The following is a 15,028-nucleotide window of genomic DNA, read 5'->3' on the forward strand; positions in this document are numbered from 1 at the left end:
GAAAAAAAGGAGAAAGATAACAAACGCAGAGTGATACAAGGTTTTCATTTTGCTTTTGAAGATTAAGGGTTAAGTATTTTGTGGGCTAAGGGGAAGGAGAGAGAAAAGATTCAATGGGAGGGATTAATTGATAGGCCTAAGTTTTATAGATGGGATGGACTGTGAGTGAAGAGTTGAAGAATTAACCTTTTCAACTTAATTTCACCAACAGCCTCCCCCATTTCTTTATGTTTTATTTCCTTCCAAATTCCCCCCTTCCCCCCCCCCCCAAAGTTTGAACACCTCTTTTACCTCCCCTATTTCTTAGGGCAAATTTCCTACTATCCTTTTTTAAAATTTATTTTTTTTTCTTTCTTAAGTATATATATATATATTTTTCAAAATATATTTTTATTGATTTTTTACAGAGAGGAAGGGAGAGGGATAGAGAGTTAGAAACATTGATGAGAGAGAAACATCGATCAGCCGCCTCCTGCGCACCCCCCACCGGGGATGTGCCCGTAACCAAGGTACATGCCCTTGACCGGAATCGAACCTGGGACCCTTCAGTCCGCAGGCCGACGCTCTATCCACTGAGCCAAACCGGTTAAGGCTATTTTTATTTTTTTACTGATTTCAGAGAGGAAGGGAGAGAGAGATAGAAACATCAATGATGAGAATCATTGATCAGCTGTCTCTTGCATGCCCCCTACTGGGGATCAAGCCCACAACCTGGGCATGTGCCCTTGATTGGAATCAACCCTGGGACCGTTCAGTCCACAGGCTGACGCTCTATCCACTGAGCCAAACCTGCTAGGGCCCTAATACTCTTTAGTATAGTGTTTGTATCACCATTTTGGGAAAGAATGATCTAGTTTAAGAGCATGTCAATGTCAGGGACCTTATCATTAAGGTATAGCCCCTGGAACATAATAATTATGGTAATGGTAGGTTGGTGGACAAAGTAAGGAAAGGAAGAGAGTCCCATCACCCGGGTCTAGAAGGCAAGGTAGTAAGAATGGGTATAAATGCAGGTAATGAAGGTGAGGAGAGAAGTTGAAGTTCACAGTGAGTAGCCTCCATCCCATCAGTTTAGCAGGAGACTAGTGGACTGCTAATATCAAGTAGGGTGGAAGCTTCTACTGTCAGTCTTTTCTGCCATCATTCTTTAACTTGTATTTTCATTATAAATTTGTGATACTAGTGACCCAGTGCACAGATTCGTGCACCTTGAAAGGAAATTAATTCGAAGGTGGCCGGCAGGGCAGGGCAGGATTGGGCGAGACGGGCCGGACATGCCCTGGAGCCAACCTCCCGCAGCCCCTCCCTGGCTGGCCAGCTGCACCTGGTGTGGCTCCATGGCTCAAAAGGTGTCTGTGGAGTGAGTGGGGTTCCTCCGGCAAGTGGGGTCCCTCGACCTGGCCTGCAGGGATTGGGCCGAAATTGGCTCTCCGACATCCCCCGAGGGGTCCCCGAGTGCGAGAGGGCACTCTGCATAGTTGCTGTCGTAGCAAGTGTGCAATAAACCAGATTCCAGTAAACCAGATTCAGGGCCGACAGTGCCCCAACAACAACATAACCCACGGCTGAAGGTGGAATCGTGCAGCCCTGCGAGGAATTGGGCTCCCTCCACTCTAGTTTCTGGGTGTGTCACCCGAGAACCGCCGCTGCCAATTCACTGCAGCTTGGCAGCTCTGCGTTGAGTGTCTGTCCCCAGTGTGTGTCATAGCAACCAGTTGGACGGGCAGAGGGACATTTAGCATATTAGCTTTTATATATATACTAGGGGCCCGGTGCACGAAATTCGTGCACTGGGTGTGTGTGTGGCGGGGGGGGGGGGGAGAGTGTCCCTCAGCCCAGCCTGCCCCCTCTCACATACTGGGAGCCCTCAGGCGTTGACCCCCATCACCCTCCGATCGCCTGATCGGCCCCTTGCCCAGGCCTGATGCCTCCGCCAGAGGTGTCAGGCTTGGACAGGGGACCCCCATCTCCCCTCGATCACTGGCTCTGGCCACCTCCCAGGCCTGAGGCCTTGGCCCAGGAATCATGCCTGGGCAGGGGACCCCCATCTCCCTCTGATCGCCTGCTCCACCCCCCGCCCAAGCCTGATGCCTCTGACCCAGGCTTCAGGCCTGGGCAAGGGGACCATCATATCCCCCCAATCCCCAGCTCTGCCCCCCACCCAGGCCTGATGCCTCGGCCAGAGGAGTTGACCCTCATCACCCTCCGATCACCAATGACCGGATCGGCCCCTTGACCAGGCCTGAGGCCTCCGGCAGAGGTGTCAGGCCTGGGCAGGGGACCCTCAGCTCCCTGCGTTTGCAGGCTCCGCCCCTGCCCAGGCCTAACACCTCTGGCCTAGGCGTCTGGCCCGGGCAGCGGGGACCTGCAGTGGCAGCGGGGGGCGCCGCGATCGTGGGCTTCGCTTTAGGCCCAGGCAAGGGACCCCTAGCTCCTGGGACTGCCAGCTTCGACCGTGCCCAGCTCCCATCGCTGGCTCCACCCCTACTTCCTGCTATCACTGGCCAGGGCGGCAAAGGCACCTGATTCTCCGATCATGGCTGCGGGGCAGGGCAAAGGCGGCCCCAGGGCCGCCTTTGCACTGCCCCCCAGCTCTTAGCTCCCCGCTGGGTTTCAGATCACTGCCAGTGGCAGGGGGCTTCTTCCTGCTTTCCCTTTCGCTTCCCTGCATTGTGCCTACATATGCAAATTAGCCACCATCTTCTTGGCAGTTAACTGCCAATCTTAGTTGACAGTTAACTGCCAATCTTAGTTGGTAGTTAATTTGCATATAGCCCTGATTAGCCAATGAAAAAGGTATCGCCGTACGCCAATTACCATTTTTCTCTTTTATTAGTGTAGATATAGTACATAGATTCCTTGTCATTGTAAATAGTGGAGCAGCACACCCTTGCTGATTTTTAACACCATATTTTGTGTTCCCAGTTGATGCTTTCTGAGTGGTTAATTGACGTCCCTTCGGATTTGGGGCAGGAATGGATTGTGGTTGTGTGCCCTGTTGGAAAAAGAGCACTTATCGTGGCCTCCAGGGTGAGTAGCTGCCTCCTCTTACATCACCGTTGCCTTGTCTGTAGTAAGAGGGATTCTTTGCACTTCATGTTCCTTGTCCACCACAGCAGCTGTGCCTGGCATGGGGATTGAAATACTTGCCTGTAGGAAGATTTTTTGAAAGCCATCTTTAGGCTGATGACACCTCTGCAGAGTGTGGGAGCAAGAGTGTGAGGAGAACTGATGTCTAATGGTACCTTTCTTTCCAAATAGGGTTCTACCAGTGCCTACACCAAGAGTGGTTACTGTGTCAACAAGTTTTCTTCACTTCTGCCAGGAGGCAACAAGCGAAACTCAACAACTGCAAAAGGTACCCACATGAAATTGTCTATTTTTTTTTAAGTTTATAATTACTAGGTTTTTTAATCAGTAAAAGAAAGTGTAAGGGAAACCAAGATGGTGGCATAGGTAAACACCGGAAATTGCTGCCTTGCACAACCACTTCAAAAATACAACTAAAAGACAAAACGGACATCATCCAGAACCACAAGAAGGATGGCTAAGTGGAAATTCTACAACTAGAAGGAAAGAGAAAAGCACACTGAGACTCAGAGGAGGTACAGAAGTAATGTGCAGAGGTATGGAGGCACACGTGGAAAGGGCTGGCTACTGAGGACACGGTTGTCTTTTTCGATCGGGAGGGAGTCTAAAGCTCCCGACTGCTCTGAACTCCGGTTCTGGGTGAGTCTCTGGGGACCCAGACTCATACAGGGAGAAACTGGACTGTCTGGCATCGGTCGGAACTCAAGGGCGGCTTTCTCTCAGAGGTGCTTGCAGTGATTACTGGGACACTGAGACACGGGGCCTCTTAGAGTAGGACTGAGGAGCAGTCATAGCTGTTTGCTCTGCCCTGTTGATTCCCTGAGACCCTGCCCCACCCAAGCTGTGCACAGAGGCTTTTGCATATATGAAAGGCCTGGCCCTTTGCAATCTGAAAATTACCTAACAAACTGAAGCTGGGCCAGACAGACCCAGAACTTCCAAGAGAAGACCCAAGGCCCCGCAGCAGCTTGCATTGCTTCACAGCTGGGCCTCATCTGGGCACTTCCAAAACCAAACAAAGAAGAGGAATCTGCAGATCTCTCCATAGCTCCTGCTGGGTAGCCTCAGGCAGAGGCTAAATTAGCACCTCCTTAGATCCAAGAGCCAGTGTACCCAGTGGTTAGAGTGGGACCATCCAGATTACAGCTCCTCAGATTCATAAGGGACACACTCAGGGGGCAGACTCAGTGAGCACCAAAGCCCCACTGAAGCAAGTCTTGCCCCAGAAGGGTGTCTTCAGCACAGAAGTTCTCCCACTGCAGACACAGCTGATTCTCACAGACAATTGGCCTGGAGGTCAATTCCTCCCAGTGATACCTATAACAATCAAGGCTTAAGTACAAAAAGACTGTGCACAAAGCCCACAAAGGGGTGCACCAAGAGTGGCCACCTCAGGTAATTAGGGAGGCTGAGCCACTGGGCCCTATAGAACACCTAGCACAGAAAGGCACTCTACCAACACAGGGAAGCATAAAAAATGTGGAGACAAAGAAACAGGTCACAAATGACAGAAATGGAGGAAAGCAAATGACTGGATATAGAGTTCAAAACCACACTTTTAAGGTTTTTCAAGAACTTTCTAGAAACCACCGATAAATTTAGTAAGATTCTCAAAAGGTCTGGTGAGACTGCCGATAAATGTAGTGAGACCCTCAAGAAATCTAGTGAGACCCTCGAGGTTATGAAAAAGAACCAACTAGAAATTAAGCATACACTGACTGAAATAAAGGATATTATACAGAGTTCCAACAGCAGACTAGAGGATCTCAAGAATCAAGTCAAAGATTTGAAATACGAAGAAGCAAAAAACACCCAACCGGAAAAGCAAAATGAAAAAAGAATCCAAAAATACGAAGATAGTGTAAGGAGCCTCTGGGACAACTTCAAGTGCACCAACATCCGAATTATAGGGGTGCCAGAAGAAGAGAGAGAGCAAGATATTGATAACCTATTTGAAGAAATAATGACAGAAAACTTCCCCTACCTGGTGAAAGAAATAGACTTACAAGTCCAGGAAGCACAGAGAACCCCAAACAAAAGGAATCCAAAGAGGATCACACCAAGACACATCATAATTAAAATGCCAAGAGCAAAAGACAAAGAGAGAATCTTAAAAGCAGCAAGAGAAAGATAGTTACCTACAAGGGAGTACCCATACAACTGTCAGCGGATTTCTCAACAGAAACTTTGCAGGCCAGAAGGGAGTGGCAAGAAATATTCAAAGTGATGAATGCCAAGAACCTACAACCAAGATTACTTTAGCCAGCAAAGCTATCATTCAGAATTGAAGGTCAGATAAAGAGCTTCACAGATAAGGAAAAGCTAAAGGAGTTCATCACCACCAAACCAGGATTATGTGAAATGCTGAAAGGTATCCTTTAAGAAGAGGAAGAAGAAGAAAAAGGTAAAGATACAAATTATGAACAACAAATACACATCTATCAACAAGTGAATCTAAAAATCAAGTGAGTAAATATGATGAACAGAACAAACTGGTGAATATAATAGAATCAGGGGCATAGAAAGGGAGTGGACTGACTATTCTTGGGGCGGGAAGGGGTGTGGGGGATGCAGGAAGAGACTGGACAAAAATCGTACACCTATGGATGAGGACTGGAAGGGGTGATAAGGGCAGAGGGTGGGTGGGAACCGGGTGGAGGGGAGCTTTGGGGGGAAAAATGAGGAACAACTGTAATAATCTGAACAATAAAGATTTAATTTAAAGAAACACTTGTAAAAAATAAAATAGCCGAAACCGGTTTGGCTCAGTGGATAGAGCATCGGCCTGCGTACTCAAGGGTCCCAGGTTCGATTCCGGTCAAGGGCATGTACCTGGGTTGCGGGCACATCCCCAGTGGGAGATGTGCAGGAGGCAGCTGATCGGTGTTTCTCTCTCATCGATATTTCTAACTCTCTATCTCTCTCCCTTCCTCTCTGTAAAAAATCAATAAAATATATTTAAAAAAAATAAAATAAAATAAAATAAAATAAATACAATAAAAAAAATAAAAAGATAGTGTAAGTTTCTTGGTCATTTGTTTTAAAGATCCACTTTGAAAGCATGCCTTTGAAACTGCATAGGCACCGTCCTGCCCAATGAATTCAGGCCATCTCCTTCAATTTCAGCCCTCTGTAGCTAGTTGCAGAGATAGATGCAGCCTAATGAATGAGGCCTGCTTGGCAAAAAAAAAAATCCCTGAATTAAAATTAACATGCCTTTCCCATGAATTGCCATTACAAGGTGACAACTACAGTTTATTGGGGAAGGTCCCTTAGAATGCTGAGTGTAATGTACAGTAAGATGTTGCTGGGGCTTCCCTGCCGAATTCCCTTTTTTCCTTTATCGTTGTCCTAACCTTAGCTTCTTTCTCCCACCTGAGCCTAGCTGAGAAGACTAAATCATGGAGGTGAAATAACTTGCTCATGGTCATTTAGTGACAAAGTGGCAGAGCTGGGCTGAACCCTGCTCTCTTCCCTGCCTGCTGAGGCTCCCTTGCTGGTTCCTCATATCCTTAGTACTGAGCCCAGACTTCTCTATTGACTTTTAGAGCTCCTCACACATGGGCTTTGGTCTACCCATCTTTGTATCTTTCCCCTACTCTCCATGTCCACCCTTAGCTGTGTTCCACTGGTTTGCCTTCTTGCTCCCCTCATGTACCCAATTTATTTTACCTCTGTGCCTTTTCTCATGTCAATTCAGTACTTTGGCCTGGAAGGCCCGCCCACCCCTCTGCCCTGTTGTTTTAATTCTTAACCCAGAAGACTGTGTTTATATCACATGTCTTCTATGAAGCACTTCCTGCTGTTCCAATCCCTTTTTTTCTGGAATTTCTATTGTTAGTTTGCGCTATAGTTCAGCTCTTGGTTCTTCCCTCTGTGATCATCTTATCTCCTTAACTGGATTGTGATTTTTGTTGTTGTTGTTAATCCTCACCCAAGGGTATTTTCTCCTATTTTTAAGAGAGAATGGAAGGTTGGGGGAGAGAGTGAAACATCCACGTAAGAGAGACACATTGATTGATTGCCCGCCGCACCCCAACCGGGGGATCAAACCTGCAGCTCTTTGGTCCACAGGCCCATGCTCTAACCACTGAGCCATGTTGGCGAAGGCAGATTGTAACTTTCTTAAAGGCAGGGACTACATGCAGTTAATGTCCCCCACAGAACACAATGCCCATGATAGGAACTCAAAAGTAATTACAAACTAAAATGGATGATTACTTGCTTTCAAACTTGAGCTTCTGTAAGTAAATGTCCCAATTTATATAAAAGCTCAGAATTTCCACTTGACTTAAGAGTTGCCTTGATCCCTCCTGTGTTGTCCTACCTCAGGTCACCATTCTTCAGCTGCATCATGAAGAATGCTTTCCCCACTGAATTCTCATACCTTAGTGCTGGTGCTTGCTGCAGGTACCAAGGATTATTGGATTCCGTTCCCAAGCCCTAAGATGGGCTTCCTAGATTGTGGTGGAGGGAACCCTGATTGGAAGGGCAACCTGTACTGACTTTCTGTATTGTGTCCCAGACTATACCATTCTGGACTGCATTTACAGTGAGGCGAAGCAGACGTACTACATTCTGGATGTGATGTGCTGGCGGGGCCACCCTTTTTATGACTGCCAGGTAAGGAACAATAATCTCCTCGTGTGTTCTGTTTTCTCCATTTCTTGCATCTTTGAGTTTGTTTAAGTTAGCTTTTTTTTTTAAATATGGAATGCTTCATGAATTTGCAGGTCATCCTTGCACAGGGGTCATGCTAATTACTGTATCGTTCCAGTATTAGTATATGTGCTGCTGAAGCAAGCACAATATAGTAAATTCTTGAGGGGAGGAAAGATAGAAACAGGGCAGAAGGGTAGGCTAGGACTTGTATAAGTTGCAGCTGCCCCCTGCCCTCTCCAGAGTCTTGGGAGGATTGTGGTCAGCGAAGATTGTAGGTGAAGGGAATGCCTTTGATCAAGATAGAGAAGGTGAAATGTAAGACATCATTTAGTAGACTCTTGCAGAAAGTCAGTACAGGGGAAAAAGAACAATTGTATATAAAAAAATGGGAATAAGTACATACTATCAACAATCATTTTAAATGCAAATGGATTAAGTGCTCCAATAAAAAGACATAAGGTAGCCCTAGCTGGTTTGGCTTAGTGACTAGAGTGTTGGCATGCAGACTTGAAAGGTCCCAGGTTTGATTCCAGTCAAGGGCATGTACCGTGGTTGCAGGCTCTTCTCTGGCCCGAGTCCTGCTCAGAGCAGGTACAGGAGGCAACCAATCTATGTGTTTCTCTCACATCAATGTTTCTCTCTGTCTTTCCCTCTCTCTTCTACTCTTTCTAAAAAATTGATGGAAAAATATCCTTGGGTGAGGATTAAAAAAAAAAAAAAAAGACAAAAGGTATCTGAGTGGATAATAAAATAAGATCCAGCCCTAGCCAGTTTGGCTCGGTGGATAGAGCGTTGGCTTGCGGACTCAAGGGTCCCATGTTCGATTCTGGTCAAGGGCATGTACCTTGGTTGCGGGCACATCCCCAGTGGGGAGTGTGCAGGAGGCAGCTGATCGATGTTTTTCTCTCATTGATGTTTCTAACTCTCTATCTCTCCTTTCCTCTCTGTAAAAATTCAATAAAATATATATTTTTTTAAAAAGAGCCATACATACACTGTCTGCAAGACCCTTTTCCAATTGAAAGATACACAAACTGAAAGTAAAGGGGTGGAAAAAGATTTTTTTTAAATATATTTTTATTGATTAAAGAGAGGAAAGGAGAAGGGAGAGAGAGATAGAAACATCAGTGATGAAAAAGAATCATTGACTGGCTGCCTCCTGCACACTACACACTTGGGATTGACCCCACAACCCGGGGATGTGCCCTGACTGGGAATTGAACCATGACCTGCTGGTTCATTTGTTGATGTTCAACCACTGAACCACACTGGCCTGGCAGAAAAATATGTTTTAAGCAAATGGAAATGAAAAAAAAATAGCTGGCATAACAATACTTCTATCATATAAAATAGACTTTAAAACAAAGGCTGTAATAAGAGACAAAGAAGGAAACCTTATAATGATAAAGGGATTTATCCAATAAGAGGATATAATACTTGTAAACATTTATGCAACCAACATAACAGCACCTACTGTATGAAGCAAAAATTGACAGACCATAGCTTCTCTAAAGAAGAGATCAACAGAATTACAGTCATAGAAGGGGACTTTAACACTCCATCATCATCCAAAGGAATCTATAGATTGATCTTCCAGAAAGACAATCAACAAGGAAAGCAGCCTTAAAGGACATATTAAACCAGCTGGATTCAATTTATATTTTTAGAGCATTTCACTTCAAAGCAGTAGAATATACATTCTTTTCAAGTGCTTTTGAAACATTTTTCAGGATAGATCACATGTTAAGCCAGAAAACAGTTTTCAATGAACTTAAGAAGATTGAAATCAAATAAAGCATCAAATCAAGATCAAGGAAAAAAACAAAAGTTATCTTGAGACAAATGAAAATGAAAACACAAAACCCAAAGTCTATGGGACACATTAAGTAAAAGTCCTAAGAGGAAAATTCATTGCAATACAGGCCTACCTCAAGAACCAAGAAAAAAATCTCAAAGTCTAACTTTGCAATTCAAGGAGCTAGGAAAAGAACAAGATACAGACCCCAAAGTGAGTAGAAGGGAGGAAATAATAATGATGAGAGTGGAAATAAACCGAAAATAGTCTAAAAAAGGTTTCAAGAGCTGATTCTTTGAAAAGATAAACAAGATGGATAATCCTTTAACCGGGCTCTTCAAGAATAAAAGAGTAACCCATCCAGTGTGGCTCAGTAGTTGAATGTCAACCTATGAACCAGGAGGTCACAGTTCGATTCCTGGTCAGGGTACATGCCCAGGTTGCAGGCTCAACCCCCAGTAGGGGGCGTGCAGGAGGCAGCCGATCAGTGATTCTCTCTCATCATTGATGTTTCTATATCCCTCTCTCCCTTTCTGAAATCAATATTCTTTTTTTTTTTTTTTAAGAGCCCACCCTAGCTGGTTTGGCACAGTGGATAGAGCGATGGCCTGTGGACTGAAGGGTTCCCAGTTTGATTCTGGTCAAGGGCACATGCCCAGATTGTGGGCTTGATCCCCAGTACGGGGCATGCAGGAGGCAGCCAATCAGTGATTCTCTCTCATCATTGATGTTTCTCCCTCTCCCTTCCTCGCTGAAGTCAATAAAAATGCAAATAAATAAGTAAATAATAAGGAAGGGAGGGAGGGAGGGAGGGAGGGAGGAAGGAAGGAAGGAAGGAAGGAAGGAAGGAAGGAAGGAAGGAAGGAAGGAAGGAAGGAGAGAAAGAAGGAAGGAAGGAAGGAAGGAAGGAGAGAAAGAAGAAAAAAAAAAAGCCCTGGTCAGTTGGTTGGAGCATCGTCCCATACACCAAAAGGTGGGTTTGATTCCCAGTCAGGGCACATATGTAGGTTGTGGGTTCTTTTCCAGGTTGGAGTGTGTAAGGGAGGCAACTGATCTGTTTCTCCCCACGACCCCCATCTTTGTTCTGTAATCAATAAAAAACATGTGTTTGGGTGATTTTAAAATAAAAAGAGAGTACCCAAATAAATAAAATCAGAAATGAAAGTGACAACTGACACCATAGAAATACAAAGAATTATAAAAAAAATACTACAAAAAATTACATTCCAACAAATTGGACAATCTGGAAGAAATGAATAAATTTCTAGAAACATACAATCTTCCAAGACTGAATCAAGAAAAAGCAGACTATCTGAACATACCAATTACTACCAACTGAAACCAAATCAGTAATCAAAAAACTCTCAACAAATACAAGCTCTAAACCGGTTGGCTCACAAGTGAGTTTTATCAAACATTCAAAAAATTAACACCTATTCTCCCAAGCTCATTTTATGAGGATGTGAGTACCATCATTTCAACCCTGATGAAGACATTACAAAAAGGATATGTATAGACCATTATCTGTGACGAACATAGGTGCAAAAATCCTCAACAAATTTTTAGCAAACTGAATTCAGCAATACATTCAAAAGATTTTTTTAATGACCAAGTGGGATTTATTGCTAGGATGCAAAGTTGGTTCAATATCTTCAAATCAGTAAACATGATACAACCTCATATCATCATATTAACACATGCAGGAAAGGCAAATGAGCCTTGGCTAGGTAGCTCCGTTGACTAGTACCATCCCAATATGCCAAGGTTGCGGCTTCAATCTCCGTTAGGGCATATGCAAAAACAACCAATGAATGCATAAATAAGTGCAACAACAAATCAATATTTCTCTTTCTGTCTCTTCCTTCCTCTCTCTCTAAAATCAATAAATAAAAAGGTCATTTGGCCGAAACTGGTTTGGCTCAGTGGGTAGAGCGTCGGCCTGCGGACTGAAGGGTCCCGGGTTCAATTCCGGTCAAGGGCATGTACCTCGGTTGCGGGCACACCCCCAGTGGGAGATGTGCAGAAGGCAGCTGATCGATATTTCTCTCTCATTGATGTTTCTAACTCTCTGTCTCTCTCCCTCTCTGTAAAAAAATCAATAAAATATATTTTTTTTAAAAAAAAGGTCATTTGACAAAATTCAGCAGTCTTTTATGATAAAAAGTCTCAGCCAAGTTGGAATAGAGGGAATGTACCTCAACACAATCAAGTCCATATATGACAAACCCACAGCTAACTTCATAGCCAATGGGGAAAAGTTAAAAGTGTTTTCTTTCAAACTAGGAACAATATAACATTTGCACCACTTTTATTCAACATAATACTGGAACTCCTAGCCACATCAATCAGACAAGAAAATGAAATAAAAGGCATGCAAATTGGAAAGGGAGAAGTAAAGCTGTTGCACTGGCTGGGGTTGCACGGTTGCTCCCTGAGTCCATCGTCGTCGTCCCCCGCCCCCGCCCCCCCACCCCACCCCCTGTCCCTGTCCCCGCCCCGCCTCCCATCCCTCCCCCCGCCAGAATAGGTGTTAGGTGTTAATTTTTTATGCACCAAGGTTGTGGGTTTGGTCTCTGGTCAGGGTACATGCAAAAATCAACCAATTAATGCATAAATAAGTGAAACAACAAATCTGTGTCTTCCTTCCTCTCATATCAATAAAAAATTTAAAAAAAATTTTTAACACCGAAAAAAAAAAGAGAAGGAAATTTGTTGCTTCCTTCAGCAGCACACATACTAAAATGGAATGCTGCAGAGATTAGCATGGCCTTTGGGCAAGGATGACATACAAATTCATCAAGCATTACATATTTGGAGGATTAAAAAGTACAAATTGGCAGTTACAAAATTGTCATGGGGATGTATAGTACAGAATAGGGAATATAGTCAATAATAACTGGTATCAGATGGGTACTAGACATATCAGGTTGATCACTTAATAAGTTTCATAGATGATTAATAACTATGGCCCTCCTGAAGCTAATATAATGTATGTTGACTCTAATTAAAAAATAATTTTCCTATTTTAAAAAATATATTTTTATTGGTTTTTGGAGAGAGGAAGGGAGAGAGAGAAAAACATTGATGGAGACATTGAGCAGCTGCCTCCTTCATGGCCCCTACCAGGAATTGAGCTGGCAACCTTTGGGTGCACAGGACAACACCCAACCAAATGAGCCACCTCAGCCAGGGCAAAGAAAAATTTTTATTTTAAAAGTGAAGTAAAGAGAACCAAGATGGTGGCATAAGTAAACACCTGTACTTTCTGTCTCTCACAACCACATCAAAATTACAACTAAAAGACAGAACAACTATCATCCAGAACCACGGGAAAGCTGGCTGAGTGGAAGTACTACAACCAGAGAGGTAAAGAAGAAAGCTCATTGAGACTGGTAGGAAGTGCAGAGGCATGGAACGGGCTGGCACCCAGGTGCGCTGCTTTTTTAATTGGGAGGGAGATACAAACTCCTGCTTGCTCTGAACTCCAGTTCCAGGCGAGACTCTGGGGGACCCAGACACATACGGGGGGAAACTGCAGTATCTGGCATCAGGGCAGGAACGCGAGGGTGGTTTTCTTTCAGATGGAGGTACTCACAGCAGTCATTGTTCCTGCGCTGGGACCTCTGTGGTGCAGGGCTGACTGGCAGCCATTGCTGTTTGCTCTGCCCTGGTGATTCCCTGAGACCCCCACCCACCCAATTTATAACCTCACCTAAGCTGTGTGCAGAGGCTTTTGCATATGAATGGCCTGCCCTTTCTCAGCCTAAAACCTGTCAAACAGGCAGCAGCTGGGTCAGGGAGCCCATAAGCTATCATAAGAAGGCCCAAGGCCAGTAGCAGCAGCCTGTCTTGCTTCACAGCTGGGCCTCATCTGGGCACTTCCAAACCTGATACAAAGAGGAGGAATCTGCAGATCTCTCTGTAGCTCCTGCTGGGTGGCCCCAGAAAGTGGCTGACTTTGCACCTCCTTGGAGATCCAAGAGCCAGTGTACCCAGTGGTCAGTGTGAGACCATACCAGATTACAACTGTTCACATCCTTAAGCAACACACTCAAGGGGCAGACTCAGTGAGCACCAAAGCCCCACTGAAGCAAGGCCTGCCCCATAAGAATGTCTCCTGCACAGCAGCTCTTCCATTGTAGACACAGCTGGTCCTCACAGCCAATTGGCCTGCAGGTCAGTTCCTCCCAGTGATACCAACAGCAATCAAGGCTTAACTACAGCAAGACTGTGCACACAGCCCACAAAGGGGTGCACCAAGAGTGTCCACCTCAGGTGACTGGGGAGCCTGAGCCCCTGAGCCCTATAGGACACCTACCACACAAGGCCACTCTGTGAACTCAAGGAGACTTAGCAACTACCCAATACATAGAAACAAACACAGGGAAGCAACCAAAATTTGGAGACAAAGAAATATGTCACAAATTAAAGAAATGGAAGAAAGCAAAATACTAGATATAGAGTTCTAAATCACAATGATAAGGTTACTCAAGAATCTTCTAGAAACCTCTGAGAAACTTGGTGAGACCTTCAAGGATCTTAGTGAGAATGCCAAAAACATGGAAATGGACCATTCAGAAATTAAGCATACACTGACTGAAATAAAGAATAATATACAGAGATTCAACAGTAGACTAGAGGATCTTAGGAATCAAGTCAAAGATTTGGAATACAAGGAAGCAAAAAACATCCAACTGGAAGAGCAAAAAGAAAAATGAATCCAAAAATATGAAGATAGTGTAAGGAGTCTCTGGGACAACTTCAAGCATACTAATATCCTAATTATGGATAGAAGAAGAAGAGAGAGCAAGATATTGAAAACCAATTTGAAGAAATAATGACAGAAAACTTCCCCTACCTGGTGAAAGAAATAGACTTACAAGTCCAGGAAGCACAGAGAACCCCAAACAAAAGGAATCCAAAAAGGACCACACCAAGACACATCATAATTAAAATGCCAAGAGCAAAAGACAAAAGAGAGAATCTTAAAAGCAGCAAGAGAAAAACAGTTACCTACAAGGGAGTACCCATACGACTGTCAGCTGATTTCTCAACAGAAACTTTGCAGGCCAGAAGGGAGTGGCAAGAAATATTCAAAGTGATGAATGCCAAGAACCTACAACCAAGATTACTTTAGCCAGCAAAGCTATATTTAGAATTGAAGGTCAGATAAAGAGCTTCACAGATAAGAAAAAGCTAAAGGAATTCATCACCACCAAACCAGTATTATATGAAATGCGAAGGGTATTCTTTAAAAAGAGGAAGAAGAAGAAAAAGGTAAAGATAAAAAATTATGGCCGAAACTGGTTTGGCTCAGTGGATAGAGCGTCGGCCTGTGGACTGAAAGGTCCCAGGTTCGATTACGGTCAAGGGCATGTACCTGGGTTGCGGGCACATCCCCAGTGGGAGGTGTGCAGGAGGCAGCTGATTGATGTTTCTCTCTCATCGATGTTTCTAACTCTCTATCTCTCTCCCTTCCTC

The 15,028-nt window shown here is 44.4% G+C and overlaps 1 protein-coding gene across 4 annotated transcripts in view; it reads left to right on the forward strand.

Annotated features, from left to right (window-relative positions):
- The window catches only part of SNUPN (snurportin 1), a 46,190-nt gene that overhangs the window by 17,108 nt on the left and 14,054 nt on the right, over positions 1-15,028 (forward strand). For all 4 annotated transcript variants that reach the window (XM_081084596.1, XM_081084598.1, XM_081084597.1 and 1 more), the window contains 3 exons: positions 2,926-3,030; positions 3,262-3,358; positions 7,616-7,713. In XM_081084596.1, coding sequence (XP_080940722.1) covers positions 2,926-3,030; positions 3,262-3,358; positions 7,616-7,713 — 300 coding nt within the window. The remainder of the gene's footprint in view (positions 1-2,925; positions 3,031-3,261; positions 3,359-7,615; positions 7,714-15,028) is intronic.

Source organism: Myotis nattereri (genome assembly GCF_964212035.1).
Source record: "Myotis nattereri genome assembly, chromosome: 1".
Lineage (NCBI taxonomy): Eukaryota > Metazoa > Chordata > Mammalia > Chiroptera > Vespertilionidae > Myotis > Myotis nattereri.